Source organism: Emydura macquarii, unplaced genomic scaffold (assembly GCF_026122565.2).
Source record: "Emydura macquarii macquarii isolate MOO-44397 ecotype Brisbane River unplaced genomic scaffold, CSIRO-AGI_Emac_v2 contig_2676, whole genome shotgun sequence".
Lineage (NCBI taxonomy): Eukaryota > Metazoa > Chordata > Testudines > Chelidae > Emydura > Emydura macquarii.
Window position 1 is genome coordinate 43,134,761 of NW_027132813.1, and position 21,298 is coordinate 43,156,058.

Consider the following 21,298-nt stretch of genomic DNA (forward strand, 5'->3'; position numbering starts at 1 on the left):
TGGGCTGCTCAAGGGACTAGAGAGGCCCCCACATAACTTAGACAGCTCTGGGGTCCTGTCTAGGTTACAACATCCTCCCTGGGCTGTCCCAGGAACCTCATGGCTGCCTGGAATCCCTACAGTGATGGATGCTCCTCCCACCTCTATTTCAGCAGTTGCAAACAGATCCTCAGAAGACAACCGTAGGCTGCCTTTCACAACTCTTGTAATCATCCCCTGGCTGGAACTGAGGTTTCTAGGAACAGCCCCCATGCCTTCCAGCACAAAGGGGCGGGTTCACAGGTGAGGATCTCACCCTATATCAAAATTTAGATCCAAATTTTCCTGCTTGAGACAATCTTTTAATATATTTAGACCATAAAGCATAGTTATATGTCAATAAAGCACAGGAAGCTTAAAGGTGGTGTAAAGTACAAGTAATTAAAGAAAATGTTTAATGGGTCCACCATATCTATATGCCTTATGATTCCTTTTACTTTGTTTTAAAAAGCTGAAATGAAAATAATTATGGCCCTATTTATCCTCTCTGATCCTATTATTTCAGTTTACAGGTAATTTATATTTTTGGTTTTGGAATATGTAGCCTCCGAGGAAAAAAGGTATTCTGTATTTTAGCCTGGAAGACAGAAGACTAAGCTAGGTTGTTTTTAAAGATTTATGAACTACAATAAAATATAATTATTTTTAATCCAGAGAGAAGTTCTGAAGTTAAGATTACAACCTCTAGGACATTACAGATTTAAGCCTCTCCTCTTTTCTGGGGAGATGGCAGATCAGCCTTTTGTGTTCCAATGCACAGATATGGTATTAACTCCAAGGAGTTTTTGTTTTCAAGCACCTAATCTGTGCCAATTTACTTAAAAGCTAAATCCAGGTTTAGGAGATGGGCAACATATTTTTCAGACTAAACCAACATAAATCAAAAAGTGCCGACACACTATAAAGGTAATGTCATGTTATACTACAGTAAGCAATTTCTATCAATACTTAAATGAGACAAGCAAAATACATGCAGACAAAATCACTTGCATCAAAGATTAATTTTCAAGTACTGAGAATAGGCTTTTGGCTACTGAATGTATATATTCAAGTGGAAACAGCAGCAACCAATGCAGTTGAGGAAGCATAAACTCCTAGATTACAACCTCCTCTTTTCAGCCAATTACAACTATCAAAACTTTTATTTCTCATGTCTTGGATGAAACATGAAACTTTTTTTGAAGTTTTAGCAAAAACAGTGGAACTATTCTGGAATATGGAGAGAGTGAAATAAATTAGCTTGCAGGGGGTGGGAAGCGGGGAGGAGGTGAGAGATCTAGTGCCAAAGGGCCTAGAGGTGTAAAAGCAGAAGTTTAGTATGGAAATGGCTCTCACTGAGGAGTCATTTAACTTTGAGTTAAATTATTTATTTGACGGAGTTAGAAGCCATTTTTAAAACTACCTTTACACATGCATTCTACAATTAATATAATTTGTAGTAAATTTGGGGTCATCAGATTCTCTTTAATTCATCAGCCCATTTTTTCATAAATCAGCCAAAAACAAATCCTTTCCACCTTTAACATACAAGACCTCAAATACCGGAGATAGTAACTATTTCCTTCTCAGTCACATGAGTCATTGTGTAGACAATCTGTACAGATTAGTTTCTTGCATTTTTAGAGAAAAAAAAAAAAAAGCGAGATCTCATCAGTGCTACAGACCACAGGAATTTCCTTGATCTTGACATATTCTCTCTTAACTGCAAAATATTAGCTTTTTTTGCCATCTTACCACACTGCAAGCTCAATTTGATATTTGTTGTATCTCGTAGGTTCTTAAAAAAAACCTGCTCTCAGTTAAACAAAGAAGTAGACCATTGCAAACTATAGCAATTTTGAACAACCCTCTGCAGAGCTATGAAGATTTGGCCAGGGGGAGGCACACCAGTGGCATCTAGATTTCGCTGTCTGTCATTACATCTGATTAACGTTCACATTACATGTACACAATGAATTCAATTGCTGAGAAAATGGTTTAGTCCTCCACTGAGGCTTCCCCTCCCCCTACACAATTCAATGTTCATTGAGTGGACTGTGACGAACTGTGTCTATAGCAGCAGGATTTAGATTTAACTGCGAGGATCAAGGGTACAGTATCTCTTTTATCTACAATGAATGTATTTGTTAAGTGAAAAATTTTATTTGAACTGAGGATTTCTAACAGTATGTACCATACGTCAGCCTCACAGGGATATATCGTTGCCCTGTACACAGTATTTGCATACACACATGCAAATTAATTTTTAAATAATCTATCTATTAAAAAAATTTACATAGACAAGGATCAGACCAAAAGGAAAAACACTGCATCTGCTTGTGATGGAGGAAAGATTCCTACTGATTCGCATAAGAATTTTTTAACTACTGGCCTCTGAACTTGTTCTTTCTCTACCTAAAATGATGACAGACTCTGCGGACTTAGAAAATAGATGTTTGAGTTTGTTTTGGCAAAAAATAATAAATATATCTCCCATGATTCTACACGGTCCCTAGGGCTCTCTTTGTGAAAAAAACAAGCTATAAAGCTTTACAATATCACATAAAACCCGCTTTAAAATCTGAACAAGTTTTAACACTAAAGAAATAATCATGAATATCTCCCTTTCCAACACATTTACAACATATGTGGTGTATTCACTTGCTAGTGATTGGTACAATAGGTCATTAAGGACACTACAGCCAATTAGACCATATTAAAACACAGTAAAAATTGTACTGCATTTATTTTCAAACAGGGTTATAAAAGATATAATTTGGGTTTATAAAACAGCTTTGAAAGCTATCCTTAAATTAATGAGAAAACAAACATATTTTCATTGGTTTTGTAAACTGTAAACTATTATAATTCTTTAAACATGAAAACTGAATATAAAAACTCACGCTAGAGAAGGTTTCCACATCTTTTTTTCTAATATTTTGTTTGTTTTTAAAATATTAAACATTTAAGCAAGGATACAGTTCTGAAAGATATTAACAAATGTTGGCAGCACATCCTGTCATACATAATATGTTGGTTATAACAAAGAACTGGAGCAAGGAGGTCCTTAGTTCTAACCTTAAAGCTCAGCATTGTTTCAGTGAACACACTTCTTGACCATCTTTTGGCTAAATCAATTTTGCTATAAATAGTGTGAAAGCTCTAGTGACAAGATGCTGCTATTAAGTTGAGGATCCTTGGATAAACAGAATATACAAAGATCCTTCACTGGAAGTCAGTTATAACTTTTATAAACCCTTCATTACTGTAATGATTATGACTTCCTAGGCTTATTAGCAGTGCTTTAAAGCATATTATATCACGTGTCAATCAAATAACACAGTTGCTTACCAGTGGCACAGCTGCATTTCACTTACATATTGAAAGACAATTATGGCAACAGAATCAATGTCCAAGGCCAAAAGAGGTTGTTGGCTGCCAGGTTACTCTTCGTCTATCAGTTATTTATCCCTTGGTCACATTCACATACTGGGAATACTTTCCTTTTCAATTCACAGCTTGCAGCGTGTCCACAATACACTTTTTTTTTAAATATAACAAACTGAATAATTCTGCAATGATGGCGCTGTGTGTGTGCAATTAATGCCATTGTGACAGAGGCCTCGTGGTCCTACCCTACCCTGCTCCAAGAAAAGAGTAGTGGAGGGGCGTCCTACAGACCTGCCTAGAAAGGCTGTGAGGAAGAAGCCAATCAGAGCCCAGCAGGCTCAGTGAAAAGAAGCTACAAGGTCTGAGCAAGCCAGTTTCTGGCAGGGACCAGAAGAGTGCTCTGCTCCAGCCATAGGAGCCTGAACAATAATCAGAAGTTGAGTTCTGGCTGCATTTTGCTTTCTGAAACTGAAACTGTGGACCTGAGAACAGTAATCCAAAGGTACTAGGTGACACAGAAGAAATCCAGTGGGGAAGAAGCCCGGGAAAAATAGATGTGGCTAACTGATGGAGTTAAAGGGAGCAGTGCATGACTGCTGTTTGTAGGGTCCCTGGGACTGGAGTAGTGGGTGGAGCCGTGTCCCCTCCCAGCCACTGGGCCAGTGGCCTAAGCCCCAAGAAGTGGATAAGACTCAGTACTAAAAGCCCAGGAAAGGGGCTGGAATTTAAACAGGCCCAGAGACTGGACTAAAGACCCCGGAGAGGGCCAACCACTTGTTGGACTTTGTTTCCCCAGAAGCAGATTGAATTTAAGAGATGACCTGGCTGGAGAGCTGTGGGAACCAGTGAATACAAAGAGTCTCAAGGGAGACAGTGCTTTATAACAGGGCAGAGACAGACTTAAAGCTAGCCCAGAAGGGGCTGAGAACTGAGTCCAGAGACAGGGTTAAAGACAACAAGGGCACAGTAATAGGCCCTGTTGGACCTTTTTTACCCGAGAACGGGTTCATCCATTGTTGACTGTCTGACATAGGTGGAGGGCTGAGCCACTGAAGACCGCCTGAGGAGGTCAATAACCTACAGGGGGCACCAGAAAAAAAAAATTGTAGCACCTCACCCTGCCAACAGGAGGCACTCAGGAGAAGTGAATGTTCCCCATCATGGCCATATTGAAAACATATTCTTTATGATGTGCTCATGCTATTAATTGAAAAATCATGTGGAATGATTAAAACAATTATTTTTTAATCAACAAAGATTAAAGTATAGTGAATATAAATTCATTTTAGACAAACAGGAATGTTTTGCTTGATTCCAGCAGCTTGCTTAGTATGCGTGTTCACAAAAATTAAATTTTCCTACAGTCCAGTTTGGAAGTACTGTACTGCAGCTCCACCACTGCAAATCTGTGTAATTAACCTTTTTATTCTAATTCTGGAAGTGATTTCAAAGCAAATATGCACAGATTTAAATCTATTTTATGGCCTTAACCTACACTGATTCCCCTCAAATGTTCATCTTTTAAATACAGAAAATTATTATGCCTACATAGTAGTGGCACACTTTTAAATCTCCAGTGATAACTTTGATTAAACAAATCCAGAGGCTGATTACTCCCACTGCGGCTAACACTAGTGTCACTACTAACTACTTATTTCACAGCAGGAATTGCCTTAGAGACCACATTAACGTTATTACTCCAGATTGATCTACATTGTTGTTTTGGATTGATAAAAAAGATAATGCTATATATGGCATTTCCTAAAGGACACTGCCGAATGTACTAAAGATATCCAGGGTACAGGGGAATTTATTCTAAATATTACAGCTTTATTAACAATATAAAAACAAATATATTAACAGCAGCCCTGCATTTCTAACAGTATACTTAATTTTAATAAGGATGTCTTTTAATATTTGCTTTCAAGTCTTTATATCAAAATGTGTCACTGAAATGAAATCTACAAATACAACATGGTCCTGCTCAGTAAAATATATAAAAAAAAATTGTCACATGAAAAGAATCTAGTACTTAAAATACAAGTATAATAAGCTGGTACAAATCAGAATTTACAATGAAAGCTAGCCCGTAAGATTTCATTTGCCACTTAATAGCATATTAGAAGCCACAAAATATTCTTTTTCCCCCCCGGGTTTCTATTTTTATTATTAGAACGTCAAAAAAAATTGGTCATTAAAAATAGTAACAATAATATAGGACTATGACAGGGTGTGCCTACCCCGCACTAGAGACAAGGGAGTTGACACTTCATTATGGGCAGAGGAAGTCCCACCCTTTAAATCATGCCAGGCATGAGCCAACTGCCGCCTCAGTATAAAAGGGAGCAGCCCAGCTCATTCAGGGCTGACCACTGAGGAGGAAGGACACTTGATAGAGGCTTTAAGCAGGGAGCCAATATGGCCCCCTGCTGAGGGAACTGGAGGCTCTGAGACCCGAATGGAGACCAGCCACCCACGGCCGACCACTCAGAGCCAGACATCCAGGGAGCTACCAACACTGGGACGCAATGAGACGCAGGCCGCAGCACCAGAAGGCACAGGAAGAAGTAGCCCAGAGAGACAGAGCGAGTGGTATCTCCCACGTGAGTTTGGTCAGCGTGTTGCATCATGGACAGGGCCTGGGCTGGGACATGGTGGAGACAGGTTGGCCTGCATCTCTCCTACCGCCTAGGTGTGACAGTAACCTGAGCCTCAAACTGCAGTGGTGCACCAACCCTTGCTGCAGCTAGACTACTTGCTCACCCTGCCCTGAGTCCAGGGCAGCTATTGACTCTGGCCACTAGGCCATGGAGCCCTGACCCCAGGGCAGCTATTGGCTCTGACCTTGGTGCAAGGATACTGAATCTTGCCATTGTGCTATACTGCCTCACCCTCTGGGGCAGTGATACTCACTCTGGCCATTGGGCCATACAGCCTCGCACCTGTGGGCAATCAGAACCCCAAAGGGAAACAGGGACCATCCTTAGGCTCCCCCCTCCCACAAAGTACTAAGTGCCCATAACCTCTATAGAATTTTGTCAGTGTGATTTCAGAGGGATTAAACGCCTTGTAGAGTCAGGCCCTAGTATTTTAAATGTGTTGTAATAGTCCCGCCTCCCCCCTCATGATAAGTTCTACAAGCAGATAACAGCCTTTGAGGCTGTTATTCACCTTCAGCTCTGGCTATAAACCGAACTCGCATATCAGTCCATTTTCTGCCAGAAGAGCCAGCAGGGACTATTAATCCAATAAAACACAAAACAAGAGTTTGCATATCTTTTAAAGAAACACCAATACAGTACTCAGGGTATGTCTTCACTGCTGCGGTGACAGGCATGGATGCAGCGGCATTGATTGAGCGGGTATATATAGACCCACTCATTCACTCAGAGAGCACTCTCTGGTAGACTCAATTAGTCCACCTCTCTGAAAGGAGTAAGGCAGTGTCGACAGGAGTGTTTCTCCCATCGACACAGTGCTGTGAAGACATCACACTACATGAACGTAAGTATGTCGATGGGAGATACGTAAGCATGTCGATGGGTGATACGTAAGCTATGTTACGTAGCTTGCGTATCTCCTGTTGACCGCCGCCATCAGTATAGACCAGTCCCCGGTGTTTTAAGACCAGTTGTGCAATATTTAGAATGAACTTTTCTTTTAAAAAGATCAAATATATGAAGTATAGAAGTTAAGTGACAGACTGTGATAGGCATTAATGACAAATTCTTTGAGTTTTTAAAATCTCAATACTTTAAGTGTTTATTAAATAACAATAGATGACACAAAGCTAAATGTGAATTCAGGAGATAACTTGGTTGGAGTTTTATGGAATGTGGGTGGGCTTCTGCAGCATGGAAGCCATATGGTGATTATACTAACTTCTACTCGAAATGTACTGACTGTTAAATTAGCCTGGTAAGAAGAAAATGAAATCTAATTTCAGCCCTGCCTTAATTTACGCAGTTATGATATATTGTGGGGCTTTCTCTAATGTATCCTTAGAAAGTTCCTAACCAACATTTCCAGAATACAAGTAAGTTCACCTTAATTTGTGCAACATTATTATTATTTGAGGAGGAAAAGAGAGGACGGAACTCTCTATTACTTTATGTGGAATCACTTGGATGCAATATTTTACCTGCACGTTATGTATTTCATGTGGTTCTCTCTGGCCCTAATGTTCTTAAGCAATCTACTAGATGCAATGTTCTAACCATACAAAATGACAAATCTTGATATCTAAATGACAAATCTTGATCTCTCTCATTCCGAAACATTATATTTCACTTCTCATTATGTGAAGAATAATTTAGCAGACGCTCTCTTATTTGAGATAAACAAATTTGGCAAAACATGAAGTAATAATACAATAGATAATTAAGTAGATTTCAGATGTAACCATTATTTTCTGTATAGTCTATCATACCCTTCTGTTTATTCGCTACAAATTTGCTAACAAAGCATGCTCTTTTTCAAATGTCAAATTATCTCCAGGAAGGGTTTCAAAGTTGCCTATTTAGCAAAGTAACATTCACCATAATGTTTTGAATGCTAAATCTTCCAAAACATCGAGTTTTTCACTTTAAACCCAATGCCACAACATACAGTATATAGGCAGAATGCTGTGCCCCTATAAAACCACATTGACTTCAAGAGGACTACTCTCAGTTAAGGATGCCTGTCTTCTCAGGATCAGGATACGAACCCCTGAGAAAAGGGGTAGGAACCAAGGTGGCCAGGTTTCCCTAACAGAGGCAAGGGGCTGACTAGGAAGGCTGGAGAATGAAAAGCTTGGAGGAACTAGCCCAGGGGCAAGAACGGTGAAGTAGATGGACCCACAGACTTTAACTGCTCACTGTCGGGCCCTGGACTGGAACCCAGAGTAGACGATGGCCTGGGTTCCTCTATCATCCACTACAGCGTGGTATTGTTAGAGGCAGTGAATGGAAAGAGTGCCTTAGTCATAGTGGGAGTGACATAATCAGGGCAGAAAGTGTTAGAACTGCCTGAAAGTGCAAGTGCAGAAGGATTTTGAGAGATTCCCCCAGAAGAGGAAATCAGTGTGACCTGACCAGAGGGCCGAGTCATGAAGTAGCTATACTGTGACTCTGTGAGCAGGGGGAGAGCGGCAATGGTGGAAGAGAGAAAAGAGGTGCCGAACCAGGCAGACCTAATCCCCAGAATTGCCAGAAGGCAGCACCCAGAGGTGAGTAGAGCACCCTGTAACAGGGCCATAGACTGTGAGATCTTTGGGGCAGGTTACAACATGTCTAGAACAATCTGGTGTTCTGTTAAATAAATGCATAATAGTAATATCTTAGAATGTTGAAAAATATGGTACTGAACATTGAAAAAATGAATTTAGGATTATCACTCAGTCAATTATTATAATGGAACAAAGACAACCAAGTATTTAAAGCCATGGTAGCACTGCAAAGGCAAGTTATAATCCATTCAGTAATATCTTCAAAACAATTCATTGATGCATAAAGATAATATCATCACTGTGTAACTGGATGACTGACTTTAGTACTCCTGTTATGGTATAGTTCCTGACACAAAAGATAGATAGGAAATAGTTTCCAACAACTGACACAAATTGACTTAACAATATGCAATGGTTCTCTGGCTTCTCTCTCCATGAAAACACAGTCCTGAATAGTTATAACAATTGTCAAACAGATGTTTTACAATTGATAAGTAACAAATTAACCTTTAACAAACAGCTTCTCAAAGAACAAGTATACTTGGTCAAAACACATTTTAATGAAAATCTAAGAGAGCCCAAGAAAACCTAATTTTGCCCTTCAAACATATGTTGTGTACCCTTGTTTTCTTACGGATCTGTTTGTCATTGAATGCATATTTTTCACATGACATGTTGCTATTTGAGCAAGTAAAAAACACACAGTTGCAGATCTCTCATTTGAGGATGTTTCAACTTCTGGGCATTTGGATACTGCAAGAAAAGGTGACTACTTTTCTCTCTTTATGGTTACAGGTGTCACAGTGTGTGTGAGTGATTTTTTTTAACCACTCCTACAGTAAAAAGCTATGAGTCTCCAGCAGGACATCCTTCTACAAAGACTAATGGGTTTGAATTCAAACCCATCAATTGTTGTAAAACTAACAAGGGAAGGTTATGCATTTCTCCTCAAACAAACAAGGCCCTTTCCCTTCCAGAACAGCCCGGTGTTTGTTACTTTGAATTTCATGTTGAATTGTTCTCGTTAAAATATCTGAAAGGAATTATGCACCGTAGTCGTTGAGTAAGTTTTATGTTTCATCTCTCCCATATATTTTAATGGGAAAATATAAACATCAAAATGAAAGATGAACAGACTAGTTAAGGAAATTTAAAACTACTACAAACTTTACCCATTTCCAGATCTAACACCAAACCAAACTATTTTTAAAGGTTTAAATGTTTGAATGTGTTTTGATGTTTCTGGGCTTCTGTTCTTCCCAGTTCCAGAAGTGCTGAAATGCAATGGAAACCTGTTCTAATGAGATTTATAGATTCAAGAGGTTGAAACAGTCTGAATAAGCATCCAAATTCTGCGATCTAAATCAAACACAACTATGAAGAGGTTTTGGGTGTATCTTCATTGATGCAGACACAGCAGGGAAATAAGGACAGACACTTGGATGGATTTTTAGTGGCAGGCCACAATTTAAACAAGGGGAGGGGCACTACCTGCCCATCACCCATACACTCCAATACCAGGCATTTAGCTGGCTCCAGTGTATAGTTACAGGGTTCCTAGCATATATATAATCTGTAACTCCAGGTAGACTCTCCTCAGCCTAGCCCCAAGGATTTAGCTCGCTCTGAGTCTTACCACATCCCTCCCCACATACTGTGAGAGGGACAGAGGGTGCAGAAGGGTGGGGATCTCAGCCCCAGAGGGCCACAAACTCTAAACCTATCCTGTGAGTCTGAGGCTCATTATCAAAATCCCAGGTCATTTACCTCTGGGAACCATTCATTTTTTGCTTTTAACCACACTGAAAACCAGCCCCAAGTTGTGATGAACGAACAGCTCAACCAGGTACCTCAGCTAGGTACTAAGTGCATTCCTACTTAACACACTGTGGTTTGAAGGTGCTGGGAGGAAGATAAACTTCCCAGTCCCCTGCCTACTGGCTCATAGGAGAAAAAATTTCTACCTGACCCCCAAATGGGTGATTGGCTCAACTCACAGCACCTGTCAGGCTGGATACCCACTTGTAGTCCAGGGGGGTAGGGTGGGCCACTGGAACAGAGTTGAAAGAGGCTCCACATGGCCCCTGCCCTAGGTTAAATCCTGGGAGCTAGGTAATGCTGATCAATTAGTGCCCTTCCCTCTGCAGGCCAATAGGTGCCAGAGATTCCAGGGGGCTGAGGAGCTACCTGGTGTCCCTGAGCAAGTGTCTCCCTCCTTCCTGTTGGAGCTGCCCCCTTTCACTGCCAGCCCCTTCAAGTTCTCCTTCCCAATTGGGGGGGGTGGGATGGGGTGAAAACTCAGCATGAGTGCTGGTAGTAATGTTATATAAAATCCTCTTATTTCAATGGGAGAGCAGCAGAAAAAGGGTTAGACACAGGTTAAGGGCCTTATAATGGCATTTTATAAAGACAAGTTGACCTAAAACAGTCTTCCTACTACTTCTAATTCTGGCACAATTATCTTAAGTTGACCATTCTGAAGTGTTCACTTATTGCTTCCGGACAGGTCACATCCGTAACTTATTCTGTTTTTTATACAAGCCTTGCCAGTATTTTCTGACCAAATGCAACCCCACACAACTATACCCCTATGGGTATTGCTCAGCATTTTCCCTTCAGTGGAATTCACACCTTTCATAATTCATGAATTACAGATGGCAAAATCTGGCTGTAAACTTTAACAAAGGTTTCCATTTTATAGTTAATTATCTCTGCCACTTAAAGAACTGCTAGGTTGGTGGTTGTGTTGTGTTGTGTTTTTTATTTTGTTTTTTGTTTTAATTAGGTTACTCCATTCTAGCAGAGACAGTCACAAAACAATCAGGAACAAAATTTTCATTTTTATCTAATGTACCTCAGCAAGACCATGGAAACACTAGGTACGGTCTTAATAACTGCAATGTTAATTAGATTTTACTGGAAAACAGCCTATGGAAAAATCAAAGAGACCATCTGAATACGTTTCAATAAAGTAGGATCATAGCACTGGACTGTGTGTGTAACTGAGAACCTGAGGTCATGAGAAGATCCTTGTGGTTCTTTCTTGAAATTCATATATAATCACATCTCTTGATATACTACTCTGTAAGATCCAAAATATTTCCTGCATTTATACATTTTATAGGATCTTAAAGAATACAGACTCTTATTATAACACACTGTTAATATCCAGGTGTTTATTTTTCCAAGTTTGGCTGAACCTCTACGCAACAAGGTCAATCAAATAACCTTCTTCCTATTTAAACAGAATGGGAATTTTGACAATCCCACATTTGAAGTACAAAAACATTCCAGCACTGAAAACTACATTCTACTGAAAGCTAAAGTGTGACAGATGCCTTCACTGTAATTGCCAATCAGCCTCCATACAGCAGCTGAAAACACAATACATCACTTTGATCTCCTCAGCTCTCAATGTATTCACAATCAAGAAATCTGCGTGACGAATATGAAATCTGCATCATTTCCAAAAACTGCCTCCATGGAACTTAAATATGATAACACACATTTCGTTCATAGTTATTTCAGATCCGCAGACTACATATAATGTATATAAAACAGTACACTGTCTCTTGTAAAAAATGTAAGATTAATACATGCATTGTGTTTGTAGAACATGTTTATTTCCACTATATAATACAGCTGAAATAGTCATTTTAAAAAATCTAAATTGCCGCAATGGTTGGAGAGGAGGTAACTATCACAAAACATGCTTAATTAAATCTACTGCTAATATTCTAAATGAATACCTACTTTAATTAGACTTCTGGGGGGGAAAGCATGTGTAAAGTTCGTCTAACTTTTAAAAAAAATATGTGAAGTTCACTTACATTTGGCAGGCAGGTCATAACCACAAGTAATTTTAGCTTGTCCAGTCCCACAGCCACTTAAGTTGCGACATTCAGCAAATAGGCAGGGCCCAGCAGCTCTGTGTATACAGCCATCCACTACAAAAACAAAACAATTAAATGTTAACTGATATGTTATATTCATATGGGTACGTGTATTCAAACAGATATTAGTGCAAATTTAATATGTATAGTGTGTGTATGCATACATACCCATGAATATATATATGCATGTGTATACAGGTGTACAATAATATTTTTGTACAATAAAACATCCTTGCCCAATAACATTTAGTCAGCCAGCTGTTGAGTGGGAAAGAAGATGCAGTGGAAAAAGGCAAAGCCTATTTCAAAATTATATTACTGCTATTTATAAAAAGAGTAAAAGGAACAGGTATCCAAGGCTATAGGCCACAAGTTACAAAAACAGAAGTCGATCACCCAGAGACCATTGAACTCCCCTCTACTGCACACATCTGATTTCTCTCTTATTATGTAGACCATGCAATCTCACTGGACTACTCAGTACCTGCATAATGTAAAATTCCAAGAAGTAATGTTTATCAATTCGCAAACTACAATAGTTATCTTGTTTTGACACTTTTTTACATTTGTGCAATACTCAAATGTTAATTAAATCAAATTACCGAAGATTGCAATAGCCGCTAAGTATGCAAGAAAACTAGTACAGTACACAGATCTTATTGCCCCCAAGAGTCAGCAATAAGAATCTCAGCAGTAGAAGAATAGTAAAAACACAGGCACAGCATTTTTGCCATCTCAACATGCAATCAAAGAAATTGTAATTCATTGTAAAACATTGTAATTAGGGAACAGAGTATAGGAAAGTATAGTAAAAAATATGGGAAACATTAACTGAATCAACGCAGTAGTTACCATGTGACATTAAGTCAGGGGAAGTGTTAGGTTCCATCACAAGAAAATTTCAGAGTCAGCATTGCTGGTCAAATGTTTCCTATATAGGTTCAGATGCGATGTTAACACAAAACTAAGTAAATAAAAGTAGAATAAGCCAAAATATAAAGGCTGTAGGTGTAGGCATATTTATGCATACAAAGGAAAAACTTATTATATATGTACTATACAGTTGTTTCCTTCAGATTTAACCAGTTAAAATTTAAGGCTCCCAGAGACAGCAGGTTTGATTGCACTGTTGTATGCAAGGATAAAGAGCAGGAGAGGGACAGGATTTGAAGAGCTTGCATAGGAGATGTACACACTCTATTCTCTGTGCAGTTCTTGGAGCTTCCCAGATGCTGGCATACAGAGGTAAGGCATGGCAGGGCTGGGCTGGATGGATATGTCTCTATTCAGAGCCACTGACTATTCCTTGTTCATCCCCTTGTTCACCCCCAGGATACATGAGCTTGGGGAACTATTGCCCTGAAAAAAAGATTGCTTCCCCAGCACACTGCTAGGATACATTCAGAAGGGTTGTGTTAAGACTGTGGACTTGATTCTACATGGTGTTGAACATCTCCATAAGGTGCTGAGTGCCCACAATACCCAATGAAGTTATACTGAGTTGAGGGCACCTAATATCCTTGCAAGACTGGGTCATTATTGCATTTTTAAAATTCTGTTGCTCTCTTGTATGTACTTTATGTCTTTGTTAGTATTCAGACAGCCATGATAAAATTGTATCAATGATTCCTTTTAACACTCAGACATCCATCCTCAACATACTCCATTTCATTTCCAATGCATCATTCTGAAGAGTTTTATACTAATCAATGAGTGAGACAATTCAAGAATTATGTTTTAAAACACTTCCATTGAAATATTTAGCACTTGTCTCATTTAAAACAATATCTATAAAATATCTGTAGCAGATAGGCCTCCAACCAGAAGCAAGCTGTGGGCTACTTATCAAAATACTAGGTAATTATTGATCCATTGCCCAACTATGCTGGAAGGGCAGGAGACACTGGATGTGGTTTAATTAGGCCGCAACTTTATTCTTAAATGTCTGGGAGTACCTGGCAAAAAGAAATGTACTGTGCAGGTAACTCTATAATTATTTCAATATATATCTGGGGGGCTTCTATCAGCCCTCCCCCTTACCCATTCTGCTCCTCAGCAAACCCACTGCTGGGACCTCACCAGCCCCCCCTACACACACACAAATGACAATGGGGGCTATTCAGGTGGGGATATTGACTCCCTGCCATACTAGTCATAGGAGCATTGAACCCCACCCTCCCTCCCCCATTTCCACTCCTTTAAAGAATACCACCTTTAAATCCTTTACCAATCCATTTAATCTGATTTCTGTATCCCTTCCCTGCAGAGTACTTGCACTGGACATCCACCTCACATTTACAAAATGAGTTGTGACATCATAGCCTAACTCCTATTTTATGTTTGCCACAACTAAGCTCCCCCAAACCTGCTGTGGTGACAAAACCTGGTACTTCACCACTTCAGTGAGTGGAAGGATGGATACTATATCACCTAGTCCAGGTAAAAGAGTTTTTTTCCTGGACCAGCATAGATCTATACCATAGTCCCCCTTCTCTTCCGGTCACCTAGAGGAGGTGGGCCAGCATCCCCACGCTGACCTGCTCTCCAGCTGCAGTGAAAGTCACTCCCTGGCTCTCTAGCCCTTAAAGGGACTCACAACTTTTCTAACATGGCAGGCAACGCCCCACCCCCTCACCGCTTAATGTGTAGTGAGGTCATTACCAATTAGAATCCCTTATAATCCAAGTCTCCCTACTCCCTAGATAACCTAAAATGTCATTTGACATGTGTTAAAAGCCTTCATTCAATGGACTGAGATGCTAATATAAAAACTTTATAACCTATGGGGAGTGGGAAAACACTTCAGATGTTTCCAGCATTCATATTAACCCTATTTAATTCAGGGACTCGGACGCTTTCCCAATCCAACAATAAGTAAAACCAATACACCTTGTGACCTCAAATATTTTTTATAAAAAAAAAAAATCTTTAACACATTAATGCTTTATCAACTAGCAAAATAAAATACTATTATGAATTATTAATTCTTAACAGTACTATGCATTTAGGCCCTGATTCACAAAGGTACTTACACATCTAAACGCCACACTTAGACACCTTAAGTTTTAGGCTTAGGTGCTAAACTCTTGCTGAACCCTGTAGGCATCTAAATTCACTTGCCACCAAAGTTTCCAAAGTAAAAGTTCTCTAGGCACTTATGCACCAGTCTCTGGAAGTGCATGCACACTGCTGCATCTCTTTGGGTGTCTGGATGTCTGTCTCTCACCTAAGCCCAACAGTGAATCATACACCAGGGAAGATAATGGTTTGACTACCTAAGTCAAAAGTAGGACCTGATCCAGTAGGCATGCTCAGAGGTCATCTACCAGATCAGGTCCCATTCAGAATCTAGCCAAAGGAGGAAGTGGGATGTGTGCCCACCTTATCCCTTTTAGCCCATCTCTTGCCTGGGATGAGAGAGACTCTGGTTCAATTCCCCTCCCCCCTCTGCCAAAGGGATAGCACGGATTGGAACAGGGGTCTCATACTTGTCAGGAGAGTGTTCTAACCACGTAACTATGGAATATTCTAATGTGGGTTCCCTCATTCATTTCTACTGAAGCTGTTCCACTGTGGATAAAATAACGGAAAAATAGTTGGATTCCGGGGTCTCCCACCCCACAGAAGGGTGGCCTAAACACTGGATTACACAATCATTCTCACTTACACATGTTCTCTCTCTGGCTAACAATCATTGGGATAAATTGAAACTGTAAATCTCACATAATTTCTAGGTGAGCTCTCTTTTTATATTTTACACAATGAAGATTTATTTGAACAGTTACTACTGCTGTTAAAAAATCATCATGCTGAGTGGAAAATGTGAATAATGCAAAACATCTTTTACAATTAGATGTAGGTATATCTTTAGTAAAAAAAATTCTGTAAGATTAAAAATAAAGTGTGAGAATTCTCATTGCAGAAATATATGCAATAAAGCCTACTGCCAAAATGAGAACACACTGCATAATATAAAATATTTGGCAAAGACAGGAGTGGCTTGGCAAATTTGAATGTGATACTTCAGTTGCTGTTAAAACATGTCTTAGCTATTTTAATTAAAAAATCATGTACAGGGATGCACAGAACATTATACGAAACATTTCATTTTCTCTAGGAGTGTGCTGAATGGCAATGCAAGCTGGAGTGAAGTAAGTATTGCTAACATAACTTTATCAAAATTACAGATCATGGTGACAATCTCAAGAGGGAAAAATGATGGCCAAAGATATACTGTTATCGTATAGTACTGAAAGAAGAAATTTAGATGATAATATTGGCACACTGCCATATTATTTTTATAAGAAAATGAACATATTGATCTTCAACATATTGATTTTGCTGTATTATCAGTTTGATCTATAGCAGATCATCTGCATTTATGAAACAGGTTTGTTTCACTCATTTGGAAAATGTTAACCATTCAGCGCTGTTTCTCTCCTACAATCCTTGTGTACAACTAATTGTAAAACTCCTGAGTCACTTTCTTCTACCATTGAACAAAAGCTTTATTACAATAAGGAAAACAGTTTTATTCCTAAAGCTATTGTCTCTTTTTCTGCTTCACGGGCGAGTTTCTGCCTAGAACCTTAGGTCCCTCCAGTTGGCTTTCTACTACAGATTTAAGGAAATAGTGCACATTTTGATACTGCACTTTTGTAAAGCACTTGGAGATCTGTGGATGAAAAGTTTAAGGAAGAGTTAAGTATTATAATCCCTGACTCATTATCCTGAAATTATAATATGGGTGTGGAAAGTCCTACAGATCAAATAGTCAGTTGTATATGAAAAGAAATCATATAAGAGTCAAAGGGGTGAAACCTCCCTCAGAAATGTAAACTGCACATTGGATGTGCATTCTAGTACAAAGACACCTCTACTTACACTTCCTTTTTTTGTTTGCTTTTTTCAACAGAAATAATTTGCCAAAGTTGTCACAAAATTACTAAATGTTTCATTCCACCCAAATCTGCATTTTCTGGTAGGCTTCACAGGATTTGTCCCATCTCTGAGATGGAATAAGTAGTTTGTGGTCAGGCTAAACTTCTGGTTATCAGCGTGATTGGCATGACCTAAACATCTCTCTTTCCCCTCTAGTCATGAATCAATTTTCTCCTGCATTGCTAGAAATGCAGAACTGATACTCAATTGGCCATTTCATAGATCTTACTGTTTGCCAAGGCTTGAGTGGAACAGTATCATCAAGCGAGGTCCTTGACATTCAAGACTTAAGCAGGTGAGTTGGCTTATTTTGTGTCTTGCACAGTGGCAGAAGAGACCTCAGATTTGGCTCTATACTCTAATAGTCAATGTTTGTACAAAAATTTTGAACATATAACGCACAATAAAAACCAATGTTTTAAAAAGTATCACCGCACTATTTTTCATTTAAAAATATTAGCAATACCATCACAACATCTATAATTTTTAGGACCTACAAAAGACAGTATTTTTCCCTAACAGTCCTGTAGAAGCAGTTAACCAAGAAAAACTATTCTCAGTGAGAACATTATCGATGGTATGGAGTGCACAAATAAGAAAGTAAACAATTTATTTTATTATTGTTTGAAAATCATTGCTTAAGAGAAAATACAAAATCATTTTGTTAGGGAATTTTGTTTTCAGGCTTTTGAAGGTGTATTAAAAACAATGAAGTTTCAAAAACCCCTACAAAAGTTGCTATTGGTGTCATTTTATAGTACACCGTGAAGAAAATTACAAAGTTAACCCTTCATTTGTGAATTCATTGTACAATAGCTGTATACTGAATCTTTATTTGCTTTTTGGAATTAAGAGGTTAAAATTATACAGCAAACATTAGACAATTTACTGATGTACAAACTAAGACAAACATATTTACAGAAAACCTCTTAAAGCAGCAAATGAAGCAAAAGCACAGAAAATGCAGAATTAAAGGTGCCAGGGGATGCTGTTTAAAAAAAAACAACTCAGCAGATCTAGCCTTGCAATGCAGATGGTAATAAAAAACAGTAAGGTAATCAAACACAACAGCAAAACAATACAAAACTCAGGGGAAGGACTCAAACTTCTTTTGTGACCTTGTATATTGAGTCTGGATGAGCACTGTATAAACAACATAACCAGTGATATGTATTATATTTTAAAAAGTTATACACTCTTTCCCACTCTTGCTTTTCAGCTTCATTCCCATATTCACTCGCCGTCACAAGATGTAATTAGAAAAGTGACTGGTAGGTGTTAATGTCTGTTATGGAATATTGCTTTCCCACGTGAATGAATATAAATGGTTGCTTTAATGATTATATCAGATATAGTCAGAAGGAGAGGCAGCAGGGAGTTGTTTTGGCAAGTTTATAACACACTCACAGTGCAATCAGAACTAGCGTTCACTACAGAACTCATTAGGAGAACGGGGCCATGAGTTAGACAAACTGGCAAAGCATGTCTGGGAAGTTCATCAGCATCAGAGTGAACAGAAGCTGACTACTACAGAAAAATTGTCATTTCCTAACACTGGTTATTTTAATTCCTTTTCAGCAGCCCAGAATGATTCAGAAAATGAGAAGAGAGAAAAATCACAGACCAAAAACTGTTAAAACTGAGAATGTCCAAGACAGATTAGATTTTAACATAGAGGATCAAATTCTCCTCCTTCACACAACTCCACTGAGATCAGTGATGTTACACAGGTATAACTGAGATGAGAATTTTGCCCATAATCTCATGTTAAAAGAACCTTCATATGTTTTGCTATGAGACATTACTACACGATGCCAGTGTCACTTTGCTGTGCCTCGAAGTTACTGGGATAATGATAGAGACAACTGGGCACCAAAGAGAGCTGTTTTCCTTTGCTGTAAGGGACTTAACGGACTCAATTCAGAAGCAGGAGCAATAATTAATGAATGAAGAAGAGAAGACTCCTCAGAACATACCAAGCAGGGCAAATTAGTAATTTAGGGAAAACGGACAGCACGGAAAGACATCAGGCAGAGAAAGGGGATAGAACCATGTAGGGGAAAAGCCCAGATACAGTAACTTTCTATATAGCTGAAGAATAAGTACAAAAAATTTGGTTCAAGAAGCTCACTTTTGCTTGGGTAAACTACTAGATTGCCTAAACATTCCATATCTATGGCTACCTTGAGTCCACTGTACATCAAGATAAATTGTATTTTGTTAAAAAGTATAAATTGCCTAAGGGGCAAGTTAATTAAATTGGACAATAATTTACTTAAAATAAAATGGTATACTTAATATGGGTTTTGTTTTTTGTAATACAGAATTTCTATAGTATTTAGAAACAAGGAAATATTGTGATATTATACTAATTATACTATTAATTTTATTCCTCTTTTTAATTCAAGCTGCTTGGGACATTGTATAATAGTTCAGAATGAGCCCAACCCTGCTCGCAGTTCAGTCAATGGCAAAACTTCCACTGATTTCAAGAGAAGGAGTGGGCCAATATATTAAACATATTATTTTAACAAATAAAAATACTAAGATAACATTATCCTCCAACCTTACAGCCAGAAAGCAAATATAGGAGGAGTGCATGGGAGAAAGGGAAAAAAAAGTCTGGCGTAAAACTGGGAGAGCTAGATTGAGACAGATGTCAAAGAGAAACAAGAGCTGCAGCACAGGAGTCACCAGCTGCTGATCTAATGTAGTGTTTCCCAATCAGTGTCCCATAGCGTACCGGTGTGCCCTCAGGCCTGAGGTGTGCCATGGAATTTTTTTTAAAACTACTTGAAAAGTTCTGGATTGGCTCGTGAATATTCATGAGTTCATTTGGAGACTATCTGGTGGTGTGCCTGAAAATAATTGAAGGTATCAAGGTGAGCCACAGCAGAGGGAAGGTTGGGAACCACTGATCTAATGAGTGATGGTGGAATCTGTAACAGATAAGTTGTGTCAAAACAAAGCTTCCAGTCAAGACGTGGCTAGAGGAGGTAGTCTATAATAAAGATAAGGTCCATACCATTGAGTGCTTTAATGAACTGAAGATTTTTTTAATCAATTTACCAATTTAGAGGCCTTCAACATAATTAATACTAAATACATAGTACTTTCCATCCAGGGATCTCAAGAAGTTTTACACACATGAACTACTTAAACCTCACAACTCTTCTGTGAAGTAATATCTTCGTTTTACAGACTGAGAAATTGAAGCACAGATACCCCAATTCAGAAAGATACTTTGCTGAATGGGGCCCAGAAGGATTTTCCAATGTGGCTGTACCTAAATCCATATATGTGCTCTTAAGTATTCTTACTTTTTTTTTTTTTTTTTTTTTTTTTTAAGAAGTGCTGGCTCAATGGAGTCAAGCCAACACGAGCTGAGAGTGGCACCTCTGAAACTCAGGCCACTGCTTAGGTGTTTCATTATGGATTTTAAGTGCTTATCTGTGTTTGAAAACTGAACTTGTCTAACTTCACAAAGCAAGCTTAATCAGAGCTGGGTTTAGAACCCAGGGTCTCCTGACTACCTGTTCCAGTCACTCTCTGCAGGGCAGGCACAACAAATTACTATGATACAAATTACTACAAACAAGCCTACTGATTACAAAAGCATATGTATTAGCTTTTATACACACACACATTTAATAACATGGGAGATGGCATCCCAGAATTATTTATCCTATCAAATATTTTGGAGATAACATTATCTTTCATCAGGTGATCATCTCCTATTCTCAAAAAATGGCTGGAACTTTTTAGGAAAAGTTCAAAATACAACAGCAGAAACCCTAGGTCAACAGAGTTATAGCAGATGTTCATGCATAATGAAAATTGTTAAATG

The 21,298-nt window shown here is 38.7% G+C and overlaps 1 protein-coding gene across 4 annotated transcripts in view; it reads right to left on the bottom strand.

Moving 5' to 3' along the window:
• Positions 1 to 21,298, bottom strand: part of MACROD2 (mono-ADP ribosylhydrolase 2) — a 1,226,284-nt gene that overhangs the window by 825,861 nt on the left and 379,125 nt on the right. For all 4 annotated transcript variants that reach the window (XM_067565284.1, XM_067565283.1, XM_067565286.1 and 1 more), the window contains one exon: positions 12,448 to 12,564. In XM_067565284.1, coding sequence (XP_067421385.1) covers positions 12,448 to 12,564 — 117 coding nt within the window. The remainder of the gene's footprint in view (positions 1 to 12,447; positions 12,565 to 21,298) is intronic.